The sequence below is a fragment of the Oenanthe melanoleuca genome, chromosome 1 (assembly GCF_029582105.1).
Source record: "Oenanthe melanoleuca isolate GR-GAL-2019-014 chromosome 1, OMel1.0, whole genome shotgun sequence".
NCBI classification, from domain to species: Eukaryota; Metazoa; Chordata; class Aves; order Passeriformes; family Muscicapidae; genus Oenanthe; species Oenanthe melanoleuca.
This window is the reverse complement of record NC_079333.1, coordinates 27,171,404-27,196,109: the sequence shown is the minus strand read 5'-3', so window position 1 is coordinate 27,196,109 and position 24,706 is coordinate 27,171,404. Positions and strand designations below refer to the sequence as shown.

General features: G+C 44.7%; 2 protein-coding genes across 2 annotated transcripts; both read right to left on the bottom strand.

Moving 5' to 3' along the window:
- Positions 1 to 7,047: 7,047 nt before the first annotated feature.
- On the bottom strand, positions 7,048 to 8,528 carry LOC130259976 (epidermal differentiation-specific protein-like). Its single transcript, XM_056504852.1, has 2 exons — positions 8,447 to 8,528; positions 7,048 to 7,919 (listed from the first exon to the last, which is right to left on the bottom strand). The coding sequence occupies exon 2, from the start codon at positions 7,864 to 7,866 to the stop codon at positions 7,336 to 7,338; it is 531 nt and encodes a 176-aa protein (XP_056360827.1). The 5' UTR covers positions 7,867 to 7,919; positions 8,447 to 8,528; the 3' UTR covers positions 7,048 to 7,335.
- A 7,467-nt stretch (positions 8,529 to 15,995) lies between these two features.
- Positions 15,996 to 18,345, bottom strand: LOC130259963 (epidermal differentiation-specific protein-like). The gene is made up of 2 exons (XM_056504830.1): positions 18,239 to 18,345; positions 15,996 to 16,778 (listed from the first exon to the last, which is right to left on the bottom strand). Exon 2 carries the CDS (start codon positions 16,723 to 16,725, stop codon positions 16,195 to 16,197), a length of 531 nt encoding a protein of 176 aa, XP_056360805.1. The 5' UTR covers positions 16,726 to 16,778; positions 18,239 to 18,345; the 3' UTR covers positions 15,996 to 16,194.
- Positions 18,346 to 24,706: the final 6,361 nt, after the last annotated feature.

Below are 24,706 nucleotides of genomic sequence, written 5' to 3'. Positions count from 1 at the left end.
TAGCCTAGATAAATATTGCCCTTCCATGGAGAGATGTCTGTGTGTGTGCAGAAAATGTGTCTTGCAGTCATTTTGAGACTTTTTTCATGGAGGTCTCCTGCCAGGATTTATCTCCCCTCAGTTTCACTGTTGAGTAACAGTGGGCTCAGGCTTGGCTCAACCAAAGTCTTGGTGAGCATGTTGATAATTGTTGAGACCCTGGCCAAACTCTTCCATGCAGACTGCTCCTAAATATCAGATGTTTGACTGCACCTCCCACAATCAATCAGAGTGATGGATCATGCTGGCCTCAAAGTTGTCCCCTGCCCAAATCACATACGCAGAGAGTTCTCATAACTTTGAATTGATGGATTGGTTGATACCAGGGGAAACAACTGCCTTGTGTTTTTAAACCTGTGCTATCTTGATAAGGCAGAAGGGATGACAAGGCATTCCAGGATGTGTTTTGCCATGTGCCAGTTCACCTGGAAGTGCAGAGTCTCAGCCCTCCTCCATCAGTGCCCAGTGCCAGCTGCACGCCCTGAGCTGTGCATTGTCACAGCTGGCACAGGGCAGCTCTGCACTGCAGTGCTCTCCTCCCTCTGTGCTCCCCTCCTGCTTGCCCTGATTTCCTTGCACTGCTGCCTGGGCTGCTCACACAGGAGCTGCACTTGGCCCTTTGGAGCCTCCTGAGGTGCCCCTGGTGCCAGTGCTGAAGCTTGCCCAGGTCCCTCTGGGTGTTCCCTTCCCCATCGTTATCACATGCACCCCTCAGCTCAGAGTCATCTGCAAACCTGCCCAGGGTGTGCTCAGCCCCTGCCAGGGCCACCTGAGGACATGGAGCACTGCTGGTGCCAGTGGGGACCCTTGAGGGACACCCTCTGCTACTGGTTTGTTGATCCTGACAAGGCTGTTCATGTGTGTGGGGCCAACAATTCCACATCTCAAACCACTTCCTGCATTTTCACATCTGTGTTGCTGTTCGTAGGCAAATGGAGAACAGGGGGTGATTGGAGACAGCCAGCACAGTTTCAGCAAAGCCTGCACCTCCAGATCTGCAGGATCAGATCAGTTTGGGGATGAAGGAGTGGGAGCAGCCCTGCTGAGAAGGAACTGGGGACAGTGCTGGATGGAAAATGGGACATGACCCAGCCCTGTGAGCTTGCAGCCTGGAAAGCCAGGTGTATCCTGGGCTGCCAAAGGGTTCTCAGCAGGTCAGGGGAGGGGGTTCTTCCCCTGTAATCCACCATGGTGAGATCCCACCTGGAGTACTGCATCCAGCCCTGCAGATTTTTACTGGGGCCTTTGAAACCTAGAGAGGGGAGATTTAAATCATACATTTGACAGCATATTTTTGTGATGAGAGTGAGCAGTCACTGGCACAGGTTGCCCAGAGAAGCTGTGGTTGATCCATCCCTCAAAGTGTTCAAGGCCAGGCTGGACTGGGCTTTGAGCAACCAGCTCTAGTAGACTCATGGCAGGTAATTGCAACTAGGTGGTGTCTAAGCCCTCTCCCAGCCAAAATCATCCTGGGATTTGTGATTGTGGGATGTGCAAATTTAGCAAGATAGTGAACCTTGCCATGGTTTCAGGTCCCAGTCTCTCAGTTTCATATTCCTCTTTTTACATCTACAGTACCTCTTTTGCAACACTTCTAAATTTTGAATGTCAGCACAATGATTCTATCTAGCTCCAAGTATCAGCAAAGTCCTGTGCTTTCCAAGGGTGACTGAGGAAGAAATCGACCCTATCCTACTGTGTAGGGCTGTGTAGACAGAAGTCTCAGCTGAAGCTTTAGCATTTTTACAGCTGAGGCTGATTGGTTTGCATTTCTGGCATTAAAGGGTAGAAGAATAGTGACTTTCTAGCTGCCTCTTAGGCATGTAGTGGATAATGCCTGAAAGTTGTAAAGCAACATGGAAAAACATCATATATATGGAAGGAATTCAAAATAATGGGAATGGTTCCATACAATGGGGAAAAAATAAAGATGCAAGAACATAAAGATGTTTTCGTAATTTCCTATTTTCTGACACTATGACCTGAAGATTCTTGCAATGCCTCACTTTAAGGTGTAACATACATTCACTCAGGTAATCTTTTTTCTTTTCTTGGTAGTAGAAACTGCCCTGAAATTGGTGCTTTGAGCTTATTTCTCCTTCTCATAAATGGAAGAAGGCCAAAGTAGTGAGTTATGATTAGCCTGGCCAAACCCAGGTAAAGACATTTATTTTTCTTCAGGGATATCAGAGTCTGGCTATCTTTGAGTGCAGAAAAGTTTGCTATACTTATAAAAATCTATACCTACTCTTGCTGCAGTGTCTAAAAAAGTGTAGGAAACATTTAGTGAAGGAGGGAGGTAGAGAGGGAGGGACATGGAGATTTCTGTCACTTGCATTTATTCTATATAATTATTCCATGTCTTTTTACTTATTGAATAAAAACAGAAGGTAATCACTTACATTCAAATTTTAAAATAACCATAAAAATATCTGTTTGATCAGCTTGTTAGGCATTGCTCCAGCTGTCTCCTGTTCCCTGCCTCAGTTCTTTCATATGTTTTGTTTCATTTCCATGGCAGTTCTAAACATAACCTTTCTGTCTAGATGAGCAAGCTGTAGTGAAATCTTGAAGAATTTGCTATGAGCACAAGATTTACCTGGAGACCTGGGAATAGTCAAGAAAGCTTTTGAGTGGTCAGGTATATCATTTCCCATATCTGGTGGCATGAAGCACATGGCTTAGGGACCCCTATCCTTATCAAAGGAAAGAGAGCTCCAGAAGGGAAGAGAAATAAGGTAACATGCAATGCTTAATTCCAAACACCTGTGACTGTCTTAATGTCTGTTCTCCAGGAGAGGCAGTGGCTCAGCCACCTGCTTGCCCTACCTGCCTACCTGTCCCTATCAGCTGGGGACAGGGCTGTCTGTGTGTCTGTCTGTCTGTGTGTCTGTGGCTGCCATGCCCAGCTGAAGTTGTGTTCCTGAGGTGACACTCGCTGCCTCCATCAGCTCCCCGTGCCTTCCTGCAGCCTCTCTTCCCCTCTTCTCACCCACCAACACAGCCATGGCCACTTTGGTTTGTTTTGGGGTTTTTTAAAATCAAAGACAGAATCTAAAAAAATGCAAAATTGTCAAGTCCAAATCTCTAGCAAAGGATTTTTGTAAGTTTTTCAGTAATAAGAGGATGAAGTAAAGGTGGAGGAGGACTTTGGCCCTTCAGTGGAGAGGATTGAATTTGACAACAGAGCAGGTAGGACCTGCTGCTGAATTGGGAGGTAATATCCATGAGGTAATCCCCAATTCATTCTACACATGACTTGATGATGACACTTTTTCATTGAAATTGAACAAAGGAATGAAATCAGGCAGAAAGTGACAAAGGCTTTTAAATCTTCCTTAGAATTACTGACAGAAAGATTTATCCTGGAAGGGACCTCCCTAGTCCAAGGCCCCCTTCACAGCAGAGCTACCTCCAGACATGGGCAGGTTACACATGGCCATCTTCAAGAGATTTCTGAATAGTTGCAAGGGTGGAGATTCCCCAGGGTCTCTGGCCTTTCTGCCAATTCTGAACAGACTTTGGAATGAGATTTTTATTCCTTATTTCATGTCTGAGTTTCCCTGTTGCATTTAAGTCTCTTTCCAGATGTCTTTTTGCTGAGCCCCTCTGATAAGAGTTAGCCTTGCCTTCTCCAGGCTGAACAGGACCAGGCTCCTCAGACTCTCCAGGTTCATGGGATGCTCCAGTGCCATCCAGTGGCCTGTATGGGGCTCTCACCAATTTGTTCACATTTACCTTTTAATAGGGCATCTGAAACAGATGCAGTATTATTCCAGAGAAAATGGGAATAAACTCTTCCTTTACTCTGCTCCTCCAGTTCTCATGCTGTGCAGTATGCAACTTCCCTTCAACTTCTTATCCACCAACAAAAAGGAGTGAGAAAGAAGACATTCTGACACAACTAAAATTAATTTCTCAGTGGTTGCATATTCTAAATACAGTCATGCCTGAGGAAGGGTAAAACATTTACAGAAATATTGACTAGAACAGCTACTCTTCAAAATTAGTCTAAAAAAGGAGTTAGTTGAATTTTAAAGAACGAAACAGGAAAATCCTTTGCTCACAGACTACATGCAAGTTGGAGTTAGGTAATCAGGATTCTTCTCTGCTTCCTCAGATGCTGCTCCAAAGAGTTTAGATGTTTGAGTCAAGTGAATCAACTCCATGTGTCTGAAAGGGCAAGTGGCTGAAATAATTAGGAAAGCAACAATGGCTGAGCAACCTCAGTGTTGAGAGAGGCACATAATATCAATGAAACACCAGATCACTCCTGCAATCACTCCTAACAGAATCAATTTGCAATCTTCTTATGCTTTTCTAGGTTTGGAAGCAAATTGCTCTTCTAACTGGCAAACCTAGAGTGAAATTTTGCTTGGAAGTTCAATCACTGATGAGACAGGACAAAGAAAGTAATAAAATGGGGAAGACCTCTTTGGTCTCAAATGATTCAACCAATTAATTATTGAATGCAGTGAAATTAGTAATAAAGCTGCGGTATGTATGTATGCTGTATATATGCTGTATGTAAAAATATGGCAACTTTTCTATTTGGGGAAGCAGGAAAATTTGTTTTGAGGGGTTGAAGCTACAAATTTCTCTGATTCCTTCACAATACTCAGAAAGGGTTTCTTTTGCAGAAAAATTTTCTTTCCCTGATAGACAATTTTTCAGGAATTCTGAAAGAAGGCGTGGACCAGGAATGAAATTGAGGGTAGCACCTGTGATGTGTCCTAGATGTGATTCTTACTCTAAATGAGTCAGGAATCCAGAAGACATTGCAAGCAGGATGGATGTGTGTTGTGGGGGGGAGGTGCATGTGTGGTTTTCCTGAGAAGCTCTGAAGAAAGAGGGAGTGGAAGAGAGTGTTATTTTTGCAATAGAGCAGCCAATTAATGTATTGTGAGCATGCACATCTGTAATGGGAGATAGTCAGCTGAGACCCTTCATTTAGGGCAAGATTGCTCAGGAACAATATAGCTCAGGTAACACTAGGATTTGCCAGTCTTGATCCTGAAGTCATGAGCTTGAGTGATGCTGGAGCCAGGAGGATTGTGGATCATAAGACAATTCTGGTGGAAAATGACCTCTGGATGCCATTGGGTCCAGGCTGCTGCTTAACAAAGCCAGAGACCCTGGGGAATCTCCACCACTGCAACTATTCAGAAATCTCTTGAAGATGGCCATGTGTAACCTGGTCATGTCTGGAGGTAGCTCTGCTGTGAAGGGGGCCTTGGACTAGGAAGGTCCCTTCCAGGATAAATCTTTCTGTCAGTGATTCTAAGGAAGATTTAAAAGCCTTTGTCACTTTCTGCCTGATTTCATCCTTTGTTCAATTTCAATGAAAAAGTGCCATCATCAAGTCATGTCTACAATAAATTGGGGATTACTTCTTGGGTATTTATACTTCACTCCCAGTTGAGCAGCAGGTCTTACCTGCTCTATTGTTGAATGTAATCTCTTCCACTGAAGGGTCAAAGTCATCCTCCACCTTTACTTCATCCTCTTATTACTGAAAAACTTACGAAAATCCTTTTCTATAGTTTTAGATGCAATACTTCTACGGTTTCTTAGATTCTGTCTTTGATTAAAAAAAAAAAAAAAAACAACCAACCCAAAACAAACCTATGCAATAGCAAATGCCAAGTTTCTGACGCATTCCCATCCCTCCTTGAAGCTTTCCTTTTCTGTTTTGTAGGACTGCACTCCTCTCTGGAGCAGGGGTCCATGTGCCCAGGACATTCCAAGTAGAGTGCATGGACTCCTATAAAAGTTTAGGCTGTAAGGTACCTCCAAGGTTTTCTCCATCAAGCTGCTGCTCATGGCAGGATGCAGAATGGGAACATATTGTTGCATGCTGGTTATGAAGCCAGGGGACAGACAGCAGTGTGGAACAGGAAGGTTTGTTACTGTACTGCTGTGAAAATATTTCCTGCCAGGGGCTGAGGGAAGAGCAGATGCTGGGAAAGTGGCCATGGCTGTGTTGGTGGGTGAGAAGAGGGGAAGAGAGGCTGCAGGAAGGCACGGGGAGCTGATGGAGGCAGCGAGTGTCACCTCAGGAACACAACTTCAGCTGGGCATGGCAGCCACAGACACACAGACACAACTGACCAAAGGCACCTGGGCAAGCTTCAGCACTGGCACCAGGGGCACCTCAGGAGGCTCCAAAGGGCCAAGTGCAGCTCCTGTGTGAGCAGCCCAGGCAGCAGTGCAAGGAAATCAGGACAAGCAGGAGGGGAGCACAGAGGGAGGAGAGCACTGCAGTGCAGAGCTGCCCTGTGCCAGCTGTGAAAATGCACAGCTCAGGGCGTGCAGCTGGCACTGGGCACTGATGGAGGAGGGCTGAGACTCTGCACTTCCAGGTGAACTGGCACATGGCAAAACACATCCTGGAATGCCTTGTCATCCCTCCTGCCTTATCAACACACTACAGGTTTAAAAAGAAGACGGGTTTTACCATTAGGATTAAAGAATTGAAATTAGTGAAAACATTCTGTTTCCTATGTAATTAAGGGCTGTAGAAGATTATATCATCACTACAGTCCCTGCCTTGGGATACAAGCAGGCATGTGATAGCAAGGTACAATCTGGAGGTGAGAGTTTGGCCGGGATCAACAACAATCCACCTGCCCACCAAGGCTTTTGGAGTCAAGCTTGAACCCACTGATGGTGACCAGTGAAACCAGAAGGAGACACAATTCTCCAGGAGACATCCAGGAAAAAGATTTGCAAATGACTGTATGAACCATTCTCTGGATACACACAGATATCTCACCATGAAAGGGCAATATTTATCTCTTCTAAAGATGCACAAAACAGAGGCAATGCTGATTACAAAAGATTCTTTAATGGCACCAACACAAAATGGATTACAGACACTGGCAGAGGCCACAGTACCATAAGGGCATTGCAAAGCAATTACAAAGGAAGAGATGCTGGTTCTGTACTGATATTTTCTGTATCACTTAGTGACAGAAACAACATGCAGTGCTCCTACAGGAGCCCAGGACTCTGGAATGCCACCTGAGGGTGCATTAGGTTTCCCACATCTAGCATGTCTCCCAGCTTGGACACCCTTTCCTATGATCAAGCAGGATGATTCTGGCCCTTGTGGGGTGGGAGAAGGGTGCAAGGCAGGATAGAGAAGTGCAGATCTGCAGAGCAGCACAGCAGAGAGCTCTCACATTCAGCAGTCCTGTGACACTGGGGAAAAGGCAGCACAAGCAGAGGCGGAAATGGAGGTCTCAGATTTCTTGCAGGGGCTGCATCTTTGCTCAGCTTTGCAGGATTTGCATTCTAACAGCCACAGCCAGGGCGCAGGGGGCGCAGGAAGGAAAGCTTGTCATTGAAATCGATGGCCTTGTAATTTGGAAGGTGCTCGTGCTCTCGTGCAAGGTATTGAATTCCACTTCCATCACTGTGCTCACACAGCAGCCAGGCACCTCTCTGGACTTTGTGGGAAGACATGATGTCATTGTCGTGTCCTGCAGCCAGGTTGGTGGCTTTTCTTATTACTCTGCTCTTGCCTTGATAATTAATATGTTCATAGAGAGTGATCTGGGGGTTGTGCAGATCTTCAGTGATCATCTGCAGAGAGCTGATCTTGTCATTCATACCTTCACCAACAAAATTGTGTTCTCCCTCCTCCAATACCAGGAATTTGCCTTCGTAGTTCTGATGCTCATAAGCCACCCACGGCTGGCCAATGACTTTCACTGACGAGGCAACATCATTCCAATCCACATCTTTTAGATTGGCAATGTTAGTGGTGAACTCCCTGGAGAGACCCTGGAAGTTGGCATGCTCATAAATGATGATTTTTCCCATCTCAGTGAGACTTCTGGAGTGCAGATCCCTTGCTATAGGAGCTGGATGACAGCCTGCACAAAAGGAAGACAGAAAACAAAAAATGCTTCTAAGAAGCCTTTATACTCCAGACACAAAATGATGGGAATCATGGTGGAGAAAAGGAAAATTAGAACTTTTTTAGCAGAGGATAAACATAGGAGCAGCTGGAAAGGAATGAGGACATGACATAGAAATTTCAGTTTTGAAGGAAAACATAAAATGAGATATGTGTTCCCAAGTACCCAGTTCAAATTAGTTGTGCGTGTAGGTTTAGGTGCATGCCCAATCTTAAGCTGTAAAATACTCTCACATTCACCCCTCACAACTGTGTGCCACTGGCCCCCTCCACCCTCTCCCTTTCTGGGCTGGTTTGCCCTGCAGCAGCCATCTCCTCATGCCCTGGAAGATGGGTTCAGTCTGTGCACATGCAGACAGCAGAGCCTCACTGAGTCTGTGCTGCAGCTCCCAGCCCAGCACTAAAGCCTCCTTCCCTTGCCTGCATTTCACAGCAGCTGCCCAGAAACCCTTCCAGCTCTCCCGTGCACTGTGTGCCTCTTACCTTGATGTCAGCTGCAGGGCTGGGGAGAGCTGAGGGCAATTCCTGCAGTGCAGGGCTGGGGTTTGAGAAGGGTGCCTCACCTGTCTCCATTTATACTTGCTCAGAAGTGAAAGTAAAAATCACCCAATTCCAAGGAACTGGGAAAGGCTGCTATCATGCTCAGGCATCAAAATGATTAAATATTCTATTTTGGTTTCAATGTCCTACAACCAGACATCTCATTGCTCTGGTTCTAAAGTCCACTGAAGTGTGAGTGACCTGATAACCTTATAACTTGGCTTCTTGTTTGTCCTCCTTCAGAAGCTTTCTGGACTTGGAATTCACAGGAACTGGAACACATTATCTGGAGCAGCCCCAGCTCCTTTGGCTGCTCCACATCACACCTGTGCTCCAGATCCTTCAGCAGCTCCATTCCCCTCTCTGGATTCAATCCAGCCCCTCCACGTCTTTCTTGCAGGAGGGGCCCAGAACTGGACACAGGATTTGAGGTGTGGCCTCAGTACTGGGGACAATCCATGCCCTGTCCCTGCTGGCCACCCCATTGCTGATCCAGGCCAGGTGTCAGTGTCCTTCCTGGCCACCCGGGCACAGCTGGCCCATGCTCAGCTGCTCTCTGCCCTGTGTGGGGTTTTTGTGTTGGCAGGGCAGGACTCAGCCCTCGGCCTTGTTGAACTTCAGGCTTTTGTCCTCATCCCATGGATCCTTCTGCAGGATCTCCCTTCTTGCCCTCCAGCACACAACACTCACACCCAAGCTGGTCTTGCCTACAAACTGGCTGTCATGGGTTTGACTTGGGTTTGCCAATTTTAATATAGTCAATTTCTTTTAGAGATAGGATTTAGGAGCAAAAGCAAGGCAGGCTTAAAACTTAAAAGGGGTATAAAAGAAATTTATTAATAACACAAAAAAAATTCAGAATAAGATTTCTAGATTATTCCCTCCTCCCCCTTCCCTCATCTTACACATGTCTTAACAGCAGCATGCAGAGAACACTTCAGTCAGTTATCTACTTAAATAATCATTTTAGTTCGCTCTAGAGAGAAAAGTTCCTTTTTTTGGTTTAGGCTTAGGGAATGTCTTCATTTTCACTATCTGCATTCTACTGGATCTGCAAACCATGAATTTCCTCTCATCCCCACAGTCCTTTCAGAGCTGTGTTATGGGTTATGTTACACACTTGGGGTGTTATTTTTAAAGGCAGGCTGCTGAAAAACAAAATTTTCTTCATCTCTTTTTCTATTAAATATCTCTGTTCATATTTCCAGTCCCAAAACGGAGAGCCCCATTTCCTCGAGGCAAAAGGTCCTCTTTTCAAGGACTTTGACCTCCTTAAGTATATTTCACAGTTTAAAGGAATTTTAGTGTAGTCACAGTCCCCTTATAGCCCACAAAAAAAAAGGTTTTCAGCTACTTATCAGTGACATCTCTTCAATCTCTTCCCATCTGGAAAACTTAGCTTTCATTTCACTGACTTCAGTGGACTCCTTGCTTTATTCTTTTCACTCCGGGGAGCTCAGGAGACCTAGAGTCTCATCCAGGCATTAAAAGGGTTAAACTTGCATCCAGAAAGTGAAGGAGCTGGAAAAACGTGGCCACAGGGACCACGTGGAAAAGGCCAGACCTCTTTCCACCGCATGGCCAGCTGGAGGCCTCTCCTCTCAGAAACAGGGGGGAAGGGAGAGGGCTCCAGTGGCTCCCCCATCCTCTGCTCAGCCATGCCGTGTGGAGAGAGAAAGGAGCTGGAGCCGGAGCTGGAGCCGGGCTGGGACTGTGCGGAGCTGGGCCTGGGCCAGTGCCGAGCTCACCTCAGGAGGCAGGAAGCCAAAAGGGGACAGATTAGCTTTACCAGAGTGATTTATGGAAGCGAAATAGCTCTCAGTTGGTTAGTCAGCTTGTCAACCATCAGCTCTCTGGTTCCCGCAGCCCACAGGGGAAGCTCCCAGACAGGGGACAGCTCTCCTGTCCCCGGGGCTCGTGCTGCTCCCCTCAGGAGGCTCCCCCCGCCATGTGAAACCAGCACATTGCCCAAGGGGGGACATCCAAGGATGGGGCACCCACATCTTCTCTAGACAACCTTTCCAGTGCCTCACCACCCTCACAGTGAAGAATCCCTTTCTAATGTCTAGCCTAAACCTGCACTCTTTCAGCTTGAAAGGCCGCAGTAAAAAGTCTCTCCCTCTCTCTCTGCCTTTTTTCTAAACTCTTTTACATTTTGAAATGCTGCAACTAGGTCTCCCAGAAGCATTCTCTAGGCTCAACAGCTCCAAGTATCTCTGCCTTTCTTTGTAGGAGGTTCTCCAGCCCTCTGACCATTTTCATGGCCCACCTGCAGACCTGCTGGAACAGGTCTGTGTCTCTCTAGTTCAGGAAACCCCACAGTGACATGCAGTACTCCAGGTAGAGTCTCAGCTCAGCAGATGAGAAGGGAAGGATCATCTCCCTCACCCTGCAAGCCACACTTTATGCAGCCCAGGACACAGCTGCTTTTAGGTGGCAAGTGTCAGGCCACATCCAGTTTTCCATCCACCACTGTTCTCAGCTCCTTCTCCACAGGCCTGCCCTCAGCCCATCCATCCCTCAGCCTATTCCAGTGCTCCTGGGGATTGCTCTGGCCTCCAGCTGCAGGGTCCTGCACTCAGCCTTGCTGAAATTTATGGGGTTCGCACTGGGACACTTCTCCAGTTTCTCGAGGTCCTTCTTAACAGTCCCTTCTTCCTTCCAGCATAGCAATGCACCACTGAGCTTGGTGTCATCTGCAGACTTGCTGGGGGTGCACCTGAACCCAGGCCTGTGACATCAAGGAAGATCTTTAATAGCACTGGTAGCAATACAGACCCTTAGGGTCACTATGTTTTCATGACTTCCATTGATCCTGGTAAGGATTATCATGTACTCCCTGTGTGCATGACAGCACAGGCATTTAGGTGCCAGCAGCATGGCACTACTGCACCAAGAAATGGTACTTCCTCAAGGGAGAAAAGATCTAGAAAGACTTCTTATCTTTTATGAGATTATTCACCTACTCAACCATTGACTTGTTCAGTTTGGGTGACCCAGCAAGGAGATATGTTAACAATTAAATAATTCAAACTGCTTCCTGCTTGTAATCTCTTTCTGCATTCATATTTGCAGGCACATGAAAGACAGGGAAGTGATTTGAAACAGCCAGCATAGCTTCAGCAAAGGAAAGTCCAGTCCAAATAACCTACTGGACTTGTACAATGGAAAAGGAAAAGGGAAGGGCTACAGATACCTTCTACCTGGATATCTGCAAGGCTATTGACATGATCCCCCACAACTTCCTTCTTTCTAAATTAGAAACATAGATTTGATGGGGAGACTATTCATTGGAATGGGCTTTGGGGACGTGTATATGACAAAAACAAGTTCACTCCAAGGATGGGAATTCTTTACAGGAACAACCAGCTGCACTCATTTCACTGTGTCACATTTATTTTCCTCATGACCTCTACAGATCTCAGAAGGAAAGTCTCTCATTACTGCTTTTGTCAGCAACATGCTTTGCATTTTCTGAGATTTGATTTCCAATGATGGAGAATCACATTTAAGCTTTGCCATAGTATTGGTCTGATTAATACAGAGTCAATAAGGCACTGCCAGGAAAAACAGCAGTGTAAGGGGGAGGAATACTCTGACAAAGAAAACCAAGAAAAAATTAAAGGCAGCATCTATAACTGAATTGAAATTGGAGCAGCTCAGTTGTTGAGTAAAGGGAAGATGTGTTTGAAGATGCACATGAGGAAAAAAAAAAAGTTGCTTAAGCCCTGCTTCCCGCAGTGGCTTTTCCATTAAGTGTTGGATACATTAAAAGATGCTGTAAATTCATGCTGTGGGAATTCCAGTACCAGGTGAAATGAATAGGGAAGAAAACCACAGTAAAAACTTGCTAGCTTGCAAACAGGAAGTTAGAGAATTCTGTACTTGGAAAAGAGCTTGAGTTTCCCCAAGTGAATGTTAAATCATCTAGCCAAAAAAACATAGATAAAGGCATGTGCAGCAGAATATGCTGCCTGCTGGGCTCCCTCCACTTCTCTGATGGGCTGCTTGGGCAATGGAGCTGCACTGCAGGTGAACAGTCACTGTGACTGATCCACAGGAGCTGCACCAGAGCCCCGAAACACGGAAACAAAGGCATCATTAAGGAATAACATAAGTGGTTAATGTGTAACATCACCTTCTTCTGGGCGTACAAGACCTGACTTTAAACCCACATTTTATATTCTGTGTTTACCTGACACTCCTGAACTTGTTCTCAGGGTGTTTCTGAACAAGCAAGAAATTTGAGTGTGTGTGTGTATTGCCTCTCTGATACAGCCATACTAAGTCTGTGAGACTGTTTCTCTCTTTTTGGAATAGCACTTGTTACAAGCCTTCCTTATGCTGCATTCTCTTCAAATGTCTGTTTGGACTGTGGATTTACAATTCCCTCTGTGAAGATTTTTTGCTGACTGTTGATTTTTCAAGCAGTCATTTTACTCTTTTTAATACCATGTGTAGTTTAGCAGAGTTTGGGACCTCCAGATACAGTTTATTACTGAGTTTGCAGGCAGACTGAAGTGCCAATGCTTTAGTCCTTACTGGGCAAGAGCACTGCCCAGTGTTCTTTTGTAGGGATAAACATCATGTGAGGAGTGCAGTAGGGAATGCCACAGTTGGTGATGTATCCTTCTGAGAGGCCTCCTAAAATCTGCCATGAAGGTGAGGGGGTGAGGATGACCAGAGAACATGATTCCAAGGGTACTGCTATATGAGCACTGAAGAAATTGCAGCTGGTCTGCACTGCACTGCACCCCAAGGGCAGCTAGACCACCTCCTCACCACCCCCAAAGTGAAGAAAATCCCCTCCTTGGTGGCCAGGAGAGACAGAGCCAGACAGGAATGTCAACTGATTAAAATCAGAGTAACAGCAGCTTTGGGAGGTAATGTAATATTGCCTTTGCCCAAGAGAAACAGAGGGAAAACTCAGAGATATCTGCTTCAGAGACCTCCCAGTTGTAAGGAACTTCTCCATTATGTATGCCAAGAAAATAAGAGAATACCTTCTTTCCTTTCTAAGAAATGGTGGTTTTCAAAAAGGAAATATTGTTAAGTGGTTTTCCAAGGGAATATAATTAGGGACATACAAAATAACCTCTCTCTTATTAACAGTGCCTATGTAACATCAGTTATCGTGCTGAGATTCTTAAAGGGATCTCTCAAACATGAGATTTTCTTCCACAAACTGTTTTGGGCAGAAGGTGACATTTGCCAGCTGACTTGCCCCTATAAAACACATGTTCTAGAGTAGGGAGAATGCCAGATGCCCTTGGAATTGAATTTGGAAATCCCACTTCGGTGAACAAAACAAGGAAACCTGAAACTGGATGCAAAGCATTAAGAAGTGCCCCAAAACACATGGATTCTGATCTATCGCCATTGCATCTGCCCACCTGAACCAAGCAGAGGACCACGAGTGCCTGACACATCAGCTCAGCCTGCAGTGTCTATTCCCAAGAGGGACAAAGCCCAGTAGTTGATAGCACAGCATGTTCCGGGCTTCATGTGTGGATTGTGCAGATTTACAGCTATCTGCTGGAGAGAGCTGATCCTGTCCTTCATCTTTCACCAACAAAGCTGTTCTCCCTCCTCAAGAACCAGAGTAACTGGTTTGTATAGTTTGCTATAGTTGGCTCATAAGCCAGTGGAAATGGAAATAACTTTACTCTTTGTGTTCTAGCCACAAGCTTGTAGCTGTCCCAGTTGCCTGCCTGTGTGGACTGACACACCAGGGTTCTGCAAGAACCCTGGGCAGAAAATAAAGGCCAAGTAGATTCTAACTCCCACTCCCCACTGATAAACAAGAGGGAAGAACTGGTGGCAATGGGTGTGGAGAAGGCTGGGGTGCTCAGTGTGTTCCTTGCCTCAGTCTTCACTGGAAGTCAGGTTTCCCATGTCTCTGGAGTCACTGAAGCTGCAGGTGGTGACTAGGAGAGCAAAGTCCCTCCCATTGTAGGTGAAGAGCAGGTTTGAGACCACTTGATGAAGCTGGATAGACACAAGTCTATGGGACTGGATAACATGCATCCCAGGGTCCTGAGGGAACTGGCTGGTGTTATTGCCAAGCCACCCTCCATCATATTGAGAAGCCATGGCCTTCAAGAGAAATCCTTGGTGAATGGAAGGAAGGAAACATCACTCTTATTTTTAAAAAGGGGAGAAAGGAAGATCTGGGGACCTACAGACCAGTGAGCCTCACCTCTATGCCTGTGAAGATCATGGAGCACATCCCCATGGAAGCAATTCTAAGGCACACACAAGACAAGATGATCCAAGACATGGCTTTACTAAGGGCAGATTATGCCTGACCAGTCTGGTGGCTGTCTGTGATGGAGGGGTTGCAGCCAACCAAGGTAAAAGTGGAACAACAAGGGGAAACCAACCAAGAACTTTGACACAGCCCCATGTGGCATCCTCATCTCCAAACTTAGATACCTGGGTTTGAAGGGTAGACTATTTAGAAATAGCCACACAGACAGAGAGCTGTGGTTAGTGGCTCTAAATCCAGAAGAAGACCAGTGATAACTGGTGTCCATCAGGGCTCTGTTCTGGGATGGGACCAGTGCTTTTTAAGATCTTTATCAATGACACCCTCAGCAAATTTGCAGATGACACAAAGCTGAGGGGTGCAGCTGACATGACAAAAGGATGGGATTCCATCCAGAGATACCTGGACAACTTGAGAAGTGATTCCATACTTACCTCATGAAGTTCAACAGCCCAAGTGCAAGGTGCTGCACCTGGGTCGGGGCAATCCCAGACATGGGCACAGACTGGGAGATGGTTGTGGGGTGGGAGCACCTCTCCTATGGAGGCAGGCTGAGAAATCTGGGGTAGCTCATCCCAGAGAAGAGAAGGCTCCAGGGAGACCTCATTGCAGCCTTCTATCTCTTGAAGGGGGCTTATAGGAAAGAGCAGGAGCAGCTTTTTAAGTGGGCAGCTAGTAATAGGACGAGGATGGAATAGTTTTGAATTAAAAGAGAGGAGACCTAGATTAGATGCTATGAAAAAGTTCTTTGCTATGAAGAGGATGAGGCACTGAAACAGGTTGTTCAGAGAGGTTGTGGATTTCCTGTCCCTGGAAATATTCAAGGCCAGGTTGGATGGGACTTTGAGCAACCTGGTCTAATGAAAGATGTCACTGCCCATGGCAGGAGGGCTGGAATGAGGCACCTCCCAGCCTCAGACTTCATAGGATTCTAGGATTCTATGATCAATGCCTTGAGATACAATAATTCATGGGGTAGTTAAACACAGACTACAGGTGACAGTTGGCCCAGCATCACAATAATAATCAAAATGCTTACAAAGCGATGTTTTTGACCAGTGAAACTAGAAGGAGATAAAATTCTACAGGAGAATGAACAATGAACATTCCATGAACAATGTTTGCAAGTGACTACATAAAACCTTCTCTGGATACACAGAAACATCTTTCCATGAAAGCGAAATGTTTACTAACCCTAGAGAGTGCATAAAATAAATTCACTGCTGATTGGGAAAGATTCTTTATTGGCACCAACACAAAATTAATTACAGACAATGGCAGAGGCCATTTGTGGGGCAGGAGAGCTCTCACATTCTGTGGTCCTGTGACACTGGGGGAAAAGTGACACAAGCAGAGGCAGAGAACAAGGTCTCAAACTTCTTGCAGGGGCTGCATCTTTGCTCAGCTTTGGAGGATTTGCATTCTAACAGCCACAGCCAGGACGCAGGGGGCGCAGGAAGGAAAGCTTGTCGTTGAACTTGATTGCCTTGTAATTTGGAAGGTTTTCACGTTCTCGGGCAATGTATTGAAATCCACTTCCATCACTGTTTTCACACAGCAGCCAGACACCTTTCTGGACTTTGTGGGAAGATGTGCTGTTATTGTCATGTCCCCTAGCCAGGTTGGTTGCTTCTCTTATTACTCTGCTCCTGCCTTGATAATCAGCATGTTCATAGAGAGTGATCTGGGGATTGTGCAGATCTTCAGTGATCACCTGCAGAGAGCTGATCCTGTCATTCATCTTCTTACCAACAAAGTCATGATCTCCCTCCTCAAGTACCAGTAACTGTCCTTTATAGTCTGCATGCTGATAAGCCACCCAGGGATGGCCAATTACCCTCACTGAGGAGATGCAATCATTCCAATCTGCATCTTTAAGATTGGCAATGTTGGTGTGGAATTCTTTGGACATACCCTGGAAGTTGGCATGCTCATAAACAATGATTTTTCCCATCTCAGTAGGGCTTCTGGGGTTTGGATTTACTGCTGTAGGAGTTGGATGGCAGCCTACAGAAAACGAAAACAGAAGACAAGCAATGCTTGTAAGAGACGTTTACATGCCAGACATGAAATGCTGGAAACCAGAGGGGACAAAAGATAAAAAAGAAATGTAAAACAATTTAAGCAGAAGATAAAAATAGCAGCAGCTGTGAAAAAGTGAGGACATGATGTAGAAATTTCAATTTGGAGGAAAAAAGTAAAATGAGATATGTACACCACAGCAGTCCAGTTTCACTTACTATGTATGTGTGTGAACATGGGATACCTGAGCATTTTGTTTAATATCTTATTGGTATACCCTAAATAATAACAAAATTAAATATACAACTAGTGATAAATCTCTGTTGATAATGAATGCTGTGGTTGAGAAATATTTTAGAAACCGACAGTCATTGTTTGGAGTAGGTTTCACAAGCCACATAGAATGCAATATAAAAATAGTGAGGCATGCAAATAATTTGTAAAATAAAGTGAATTTTTAACTTAAAATCAGGGGGAAACTCTATTCTAAAGGGCAGAAATTAATTATAAATTCACAGAAACACCTTATTTGTCTTATTTGTCTTTTTAGATGGAATTTTACTGAAATCAAGAGATTCCTTCTCTTGACATACACTGAGAAGCAATCAAGTTGTAATCATCAGCTCTTTAAATCAGGCTAAATTTCAGGTTTTAAGTGTATTTGCCTAACAATACTACCAATATACATATCTAATTAGCCACAGTCATCTGAGTTCAGTTAAAAAGCTACAGTGTTTATTAGTAACAGCTGCAGAAATAGTAATGAGCGGTCAGTTATGATAACAGCCCCCCCTCTGAATCATGGAACAGTTCCTGAAGCAAAGATTTACATTTCAGGGCAAATATGTGGGACCAAAAAAGCCATTCCTCTAGCTGATTCTGAGAAGGGATGGGAAAAGACAAATATGCCTAGTAAGATTAAAAATCATATTGCAAGACGTGCATCATAATTTAAAAGTCTGAAAACTTAAACCTCACCTTTTTAGAAAAGAACCTTTATGCGATTAAAAACACATATTTTTTCACAGTTATAAAAGCATATATGGAAGCTGAGGGGACCTGAACTCAGACTCTATAATTGAGCACTACTATAATTACTTTCTACCTGTAGAAAAAGTATTCATGATGACCTATATAATTTTGCTGATACAAGATAAAGATCTCATGACCAAGATAAATTCATAGAATATTTTCACCTTCACCTCCGAGAATTGTGTGTCACTGGCCCCCTCCACCCTCTCCCTTTCTGGGCTGGTTTGCCCTGCAGCAGCCATCTCCTCATGCCCTGGAAGATGGGTTCAGTCTGTGCACATGCAGACAGCAGAGCCTCACTGAGTCTGTGCTGCAGCTCCCAGCCCAGCACTAAAGCCTCTTTCCCTTGCCTGCATTTCACAGCAGCTGCCCAGAAACCCTTCCAGCTCTCCTGTGCACTGTGTGCCTCTTACCTTGATGTCAGCTGCAGGGCTGGGGAGAGCTGAGGGCAATTCCTGCAGTGCAGGGCTGGGGTTTGAGAAGGGTGGATCACTTTCCTGCATTTATACTTGCTCAGAACTCTTGTGCAACACCCCAGTCAACAGAACTGAGAAATGGTCAATAAGTGAACAAAAATCATTAACTATTTTATTTAAATTTTGATCATTCTACAACCAGTCATGTTATAGCTTTGGGTCAGAAGTCCATTGAAGCATAAGCCCTTAATAAAACCTTAGAACTTTGGTTCTTGTTTGTCCTTCTCCACCAGGAGCAGATGAATTACAGTAATAAAAATGTATCAAAGTACTTTGTGACACACAGGCTGCAGAATTTTTCTGCCTGTTGCAGTATACAATTTCTTTACCTGTGAAGCAAATATAATAAACAATGTTAATTTTCCAAAGGGGTTTTTTTAGGAGATGTCCACTTGACCAAGGTGGCTTTTAGGTAGGGTTTTATTAAAAAGTCTTCCTCCTTCTTACCTACATAGCCATTTGAGCATCTACAGGGAGGCAGAGCTGCTAAAGCTGGGCCAGGAAGCTCTGGCAGAAATAGAGTAGCTTTTTTTTTTTAGACAGGTTCCTTGACTGGCATGCCAGAAAATAGTTCTGCAGCAGGAGAAGGCAATAGAATCTTCTTCAGTTCACTGGAGGCACTCCTGCTCTATCAGGTAGGAAGTAACTGGAGAAGATGGGGATCTGGGAAGGGAGATGGTTCCCTGCAAAACAAGCAGCCTGTACACCAGATCCAGCCAAATCCTCATGCTGTCTCTCTTTCACTGGCACTTGGCTGAGCCCGTGGTGTGTCTGATCACAAAATGAAGCCAGCCTAAAAATACTTGAGGCTTTGGGGTTTTTTCCATGTGGTCCATTGTTTTGCTGCTCTGCAGAGGCTGGAAGCAGAGCAATTGAAATTTGTGAATTGAAATTTTGGGGTTTTGAAGAGAAACAGGCCCTCACTTTATAGCAACAGCTTGATGAGAAGTCCCTTTTCAGAACAGGCAAATCATACTTTTAAGACATGTATTTGTGTGTTGCAGTGACCTCAACCTACAGTTCAGTGCTGCTGGAAAGGGGAAAACACCATTGCACTCCTGAGCCATTGTGTCCACTGTCTGGTAAAGAGAAGGGAGGAAGAATGAGCACTCCAATGTGAGGAATGCTTGAAAGAGGGACTTAAAAAGCCTAGAGTAGGATGGATTTACACTGCCATTGAACAACATTCCTTCTTCTTAGCTTGCTAATATGTTTTACTCATAAAATTGTTAGCTGTGCTTCTGAAAAAGAGAAAATATGTAATGACATAATTAATCATGAACCAAACATTCCCATCTTTCTCAGCACCTGCAGACTCAGAAAGCACCTTTGACCAAAGGTATGAGCCACGGAGGCAACACAGTCTGAGTTTATCTCAACTATGGTACAGAGTGATGCAGCCAACAGTGATATCCTAAGTCATCCATCTTCTCCCAGCAGAGCACCAAAGCCAGCAGTGGGGCTTTTCATGGCTTTGAGGAAAATCAAAAGGCAATGTATGATGGGATGATATATGATGGAATAATTTACCATGCTCTTCATGTCACTACAAAAACATGGTAAAGGATCTCTGTACAAATATTCCCAGAAAGAAATGAGTTCAAAGAAAGAAATGAGTTCCTGGTTCTCATTGACCATCTGTCCTAATGCTATTGGATTGAAAAATAAATTGATTTTAATGTCATTAATCTCACCTGTATGGTGCTTTATGCACAAGGAAGTAAGTCACTGAACAAAGCAGAACACCACAGGGTGGGGCTGAGGGGTGCATACTGGAAATATTTATGGAGTTTTCTTTGTGGGATGGGTTTGTTTGCTTTTATTCCTTATGGATCACAGAATTGTTTGGGTTGAAAGGGACCTTAAAGATCATTCCAACCCTCCTGGCATGGGCAAGGACACCTTCCACTACACCAGTGCTCAAAGTCCCATCCAACCTGGCCTTGAACTATTCCAGGGATAGGGAATTCCCAACTCCTCTGGGCAATTTGTTCCTGTGCCATACTATCCTCACAGTAAAGAAATGTTCCTAATATCTTAACTAAACCTGCCCTCCTTCAGCTTGAAGTCATTCCCCCTTGTCCTCCACTGTGTGCCCTTGTTCAAAAGTCCCTCTCCAGCTCTCTTTTAGACTCTGTGGGTACTAGAAGGTCCCAATAAGCTCACCCCAAAGCCTTCTCCAGGCTGAGCAATCACAACTCTCTCAACCTTTCCTCACAGGAGAGGTGCTCTAGCCCTCTGATTATCCACACCTCTCCCCTGAACTCATTCCAGCTGGTCCTGAGACTTGTGCTGAGGTCCCCAGAGCTGGGCACAACACTTCACGTGGGGAAAATCTATGGGAAACGATGTTTCCCAAAATTCCTCTTGTCTTGCTCCTGCAGAAACAGCAGTATCTCAAAATCTGAAAAGGAGTGTGTGATAAAAGTGAAAATACAAGAGGAGGAGGATAAACCCCTCTTCCTCAATTGTCCTCAGCAGATGAAAAGCAACAGAAGAAGCAAGATGAACAATGACACAGATTCTTTGAAAATGTGCAGTTATTCAAAAAGCACCCCACCAAGGGAAGAATAAAGACTAAAATATTTTCATCTTTTTCATAAAACTGGTTTTCTGGGGGGAGTTCCTTTCTTTCTTTAAAGACTATTTACTGCTAGATTGCAGGGTAATAAAACAATTTCACTTAAAGCTGTGGATGTCACATATGCACCCACTTCACAGAAATGGAAAGGGTAAAATGGTAGAATAATTAATTAATTAACAACAAACTCCTTCACCCACCAGATCCTGTTGTGCTCCTATCCTGATCTTTCACTGCAGATACCTTAGTTTGTATCTCAGCACTCATCGGTTTTTCCTCCTTGCTTTAAAACAAGAGGATTAAAAAACCCAATAAAATCATACATTAAGTATACCACCTCCCCACCCTCAATTTCTGTTTGCTATTTTTGTCTGGTAGTTTTGGACTCAAGGCAGCAGTTCCTTTATTTTGGAGAAGATCTTGTGGCTGGACAGGGTGGTTTTTTGGGTTTCACTCAGCAGTTGTTAATGCTAGTAATGTAATTCTTCATCACAAAAATAAAGTTTCTTTCCCACTTTTCACTCTCCAACTTCTGTTTCTCAAGCAAAACAGCCCCAGATATGCAACACGTCACTGGACCACAGAATCCAAAACTATGAACAGCCTACACGCTAATAAATGCATTCACTACCAAACTCTTCAGAGGAAAAAAAAAAAAAAAAAAAAAAAAGGCCTTATTTTTTGCTTAGCATGTATCTCATACAAACTCCCTTTTTCTTGCTTTCCTCTGTTTGCTGCCCTTCCCAATTTCTACTCTTCAGCACAGCAAACCAAACACACTTTTTCAGCAAGAAGAGAGATGATAGAATCCTATTGGATGAGTGCTGCATGTTCAGTCACAACACTGGGAGTAAGCTGCAAAGAAATTGTGCTGGAAAGAGAGGCACAGCAAATACAGACTGACAAAAGCCTTGTAAGTCCCACTTGGCAACACACACACACATCAGTAAGCAAAGTGAACATCTTTATCAAACTATTATTTCCTTTCTCAATTTCCCAAATGAAGGAAAAGGCCACAGGTTGTGAATAACTGCTAGTTCAAAGTGTTAGAAATCCAGCTAGATTGGGTTTGGGTTTTTTTAATAAATGTACAAATGGTTTTCCATGGAATAGTTAAAGCTAAGCTGGACTCCACAAACACAAAGACCCAAGCTCAGCAGTGGGGAGAAGCCAGGGGAAGGCATCACAGGCAGTCAAAAGGTCTCAGCTTCCCACACCACGTTTTGCATCTACAGCTGCACCTTTAGAAAATTCATACGGCATTTTGTTCCTTTCCTGTTTAATTAGCAAGCTGTGCTCCTAAATCCTTTGGTGTCCCCATCCAAGCACGTGTGACAGACACGGACCTGCCCTCGACTCAACACTAGGTGTCACTTCTGCTTCAGAAACGCGATCGAGCAATGGAAACACTCCAGAAGAAACTACCCACCTGGCATCAGATTTTTCAGGGGATCTCTGCACCGACAACTCTTGCTAAAGTCGTGGACAGGTACAGAGTTTTAAAATTTTACATTTTTCAAACTATGCATCTAGAAAACATCAGAAAGTATTAGACAATGCTTTAGTATACTCAACATAGCAGTGACAGAAGAGTTTCTCTTCTCCCTTGTGGGTGCAAAGGAACCCTTTCCTACATAAGCAAGGGATCACAACGTGGAGAAATCTGCTCTGGCAAAGAGGTCTCTGGCAGGGCTGTGTCTGGTGCCACTTTGCTGCTGCAGCTGGGAGAGCTGCTGTGCTGCTTTCAGTCCTTCCTTGCCTTCAAAAGGCTTCCGAGCAGCAGGGGCCAACTCAGAGGAGAGAAAGTGGCAGAGTGTGTGTGATCAGGGCTCTGAGGCAGGCTAGGGCATGAAGGAAGTACTGGCAAGGATACAGTAAAAACAGAAAAGATACAGAAGTGGGGTATAGAGGCCGGGAAAAGGGCTCCCCCTGGGGACAGATGTACTGTAGTAGGACTGTTTTATTTGTTATGTCTTACATACTGAAGGAGACCAGAAAGAAAGAGACAGCAGCTTAAAAAACAGAAGAAAATACTTTAGGAATTTAAATACAGTTCTTGCATGCATCCACAAGACATCATAAAGACCAAAGGCACCATGTGGTTTAAAAATCAACAAGTCACAAGCAGAGAAAAAAATTCACCAAAGGCTCTAAAACAAACACACTGATGCAACTTCAGACAGTATTTCAAACAGCAGATTCCTAGAGAACATGAGAGTAGCCAATATCTGCTTGCCTGATGCTCTTTCCATGATGGCTCACATCAGGTCACCACCCCTAAAGCATTCTCCTAGAGAAGGACTGGTCTGAACACCTTCCAGAGCAGAAAGACTTCAGCACATACAGGCACAACAGGTAAGAGCCTGGGATCCAAAACTTGAACTTAGGTGGTTGCAACTCAAGAAAACTCAGAACCATAATGAGGCTCAGCAGCTCAAGGAGAGGAAACTGCAGTGGTGAAGCAGAATAAACAATGACAGCACAATGTCAACTACCTTGACAAGGATGGAAGTTAATGAAGTGCACTGTGGCTAGAGGTATAAGGACCTGAGAGCACATTTCCATTTTCTGGCTGGGTGGTAAAGCCATCACCAAGAGATTCTATGATTTCTTGGGGTCTTAAGTAGCAAATAAATTAGACACTGAACAAAGAAATAAAGCAGAAACATACCAAGAAACATGGGTGGAAAAACATGTATTGAACTATCCTCTTTGACCACTCTTATGGCTCTATGAAAAGTTTGCATCCTGTAAGCCCAAGAATTTGGTAAAGGTCATGCTGGGATCTCTTACAAATTTTCAGTGGTGATAGGCCCTGCCACTGTCCTGTGCATTGGGAAAAGTGAAAAAATTGGAGAGCATGATCATTTATAAGGCCTTCAACTCCCCAATCTACCATTAGGGTTAGGCCTGTTGTGAGCAGGGAGTTGGACTGGGGACATGCAAACATCCCTCACTGCCTATATGTGAATCTAGAACATTTGGTGCCTGCTACCCACCCCTGTTGTACAACTGGGCTAGGTAACAGAAAACATGGATGTGGCTGGAAATGCAAACTAGGATCATGATACATGCACTAGCACAGGCTGGGTTTGGACACCAGAGACAGGACTGCAGAGCACAGACAAAAGCTGCACTGGAACCAGAACGCAGATCCAGTCAGCCAGCTGGTGTTCACTGCATCAACACCCCACTTCCAAAGGCACCTCTTAACAGGACCTGGACAGAGGCAGCTCAGTCTGCACACAGCCCTGGGAGACTAAACAGGGAGTAGTGCTTAGGTGAAAATTCAGCCTCAGCAAAAGGCATAGCAGAGATGCTGTAAGATGATTTAACGGGACGGGGGAAGAAAGTGAGAACAATTTGCAGGGAAAGTGAAGAAATGGTAACAGCCAACCTACCTGCAGAGAGAGGGGGAAATGTGGAATAGGGAAGGATGCCAACACAAAGTCAAGAGGTTAAGTGACATTGCAAGGGAAATTGAGGCAACTAGGAAACCTAGGAGAGGAGAAGCACTAGTGAAAACTGAGGATGAGAAAAAGAGGAGGCCAAGCCATGGTAATGGGAATATCAACAGTGAGGAATGTGGTGCACCAAAGAGGCAAAGGAAATCAGTGGTGAGAGCAACAGCAGAGAACTGGGGAAGGGAAAACTAGACAGCTAGTGAGGCACAGCATAGGCATTAATGTTTTCTTTCACCAAGCAAAGAATCTGACAGAAGACTGAGATAAGTAAAATCTCAAAGACATCTCTGACCAGCAATGTGGGTGAGCAGGACACAGAAGCAGCATTTCTCTTCCTTTCAGACAGCAAAAGCAGCAAGT

Excerpts from the sequence above, each read along its gene's own strand:
- LOC130259976 (XM_056504852.1), bottom strand. The coding sequence starts at position 7,866 with ATGGGAAAAATCATCATTTATGAGCATGCCAACTTCCAGGGTCTCTCC.
- LOC130259963 (XM_056504830.1), bottom strand. The coding sequence starts at position 16,725 with ATGGGAAAAATCATTGTTTATGAGCATGCCAACTTCCAGGGTATGTCC.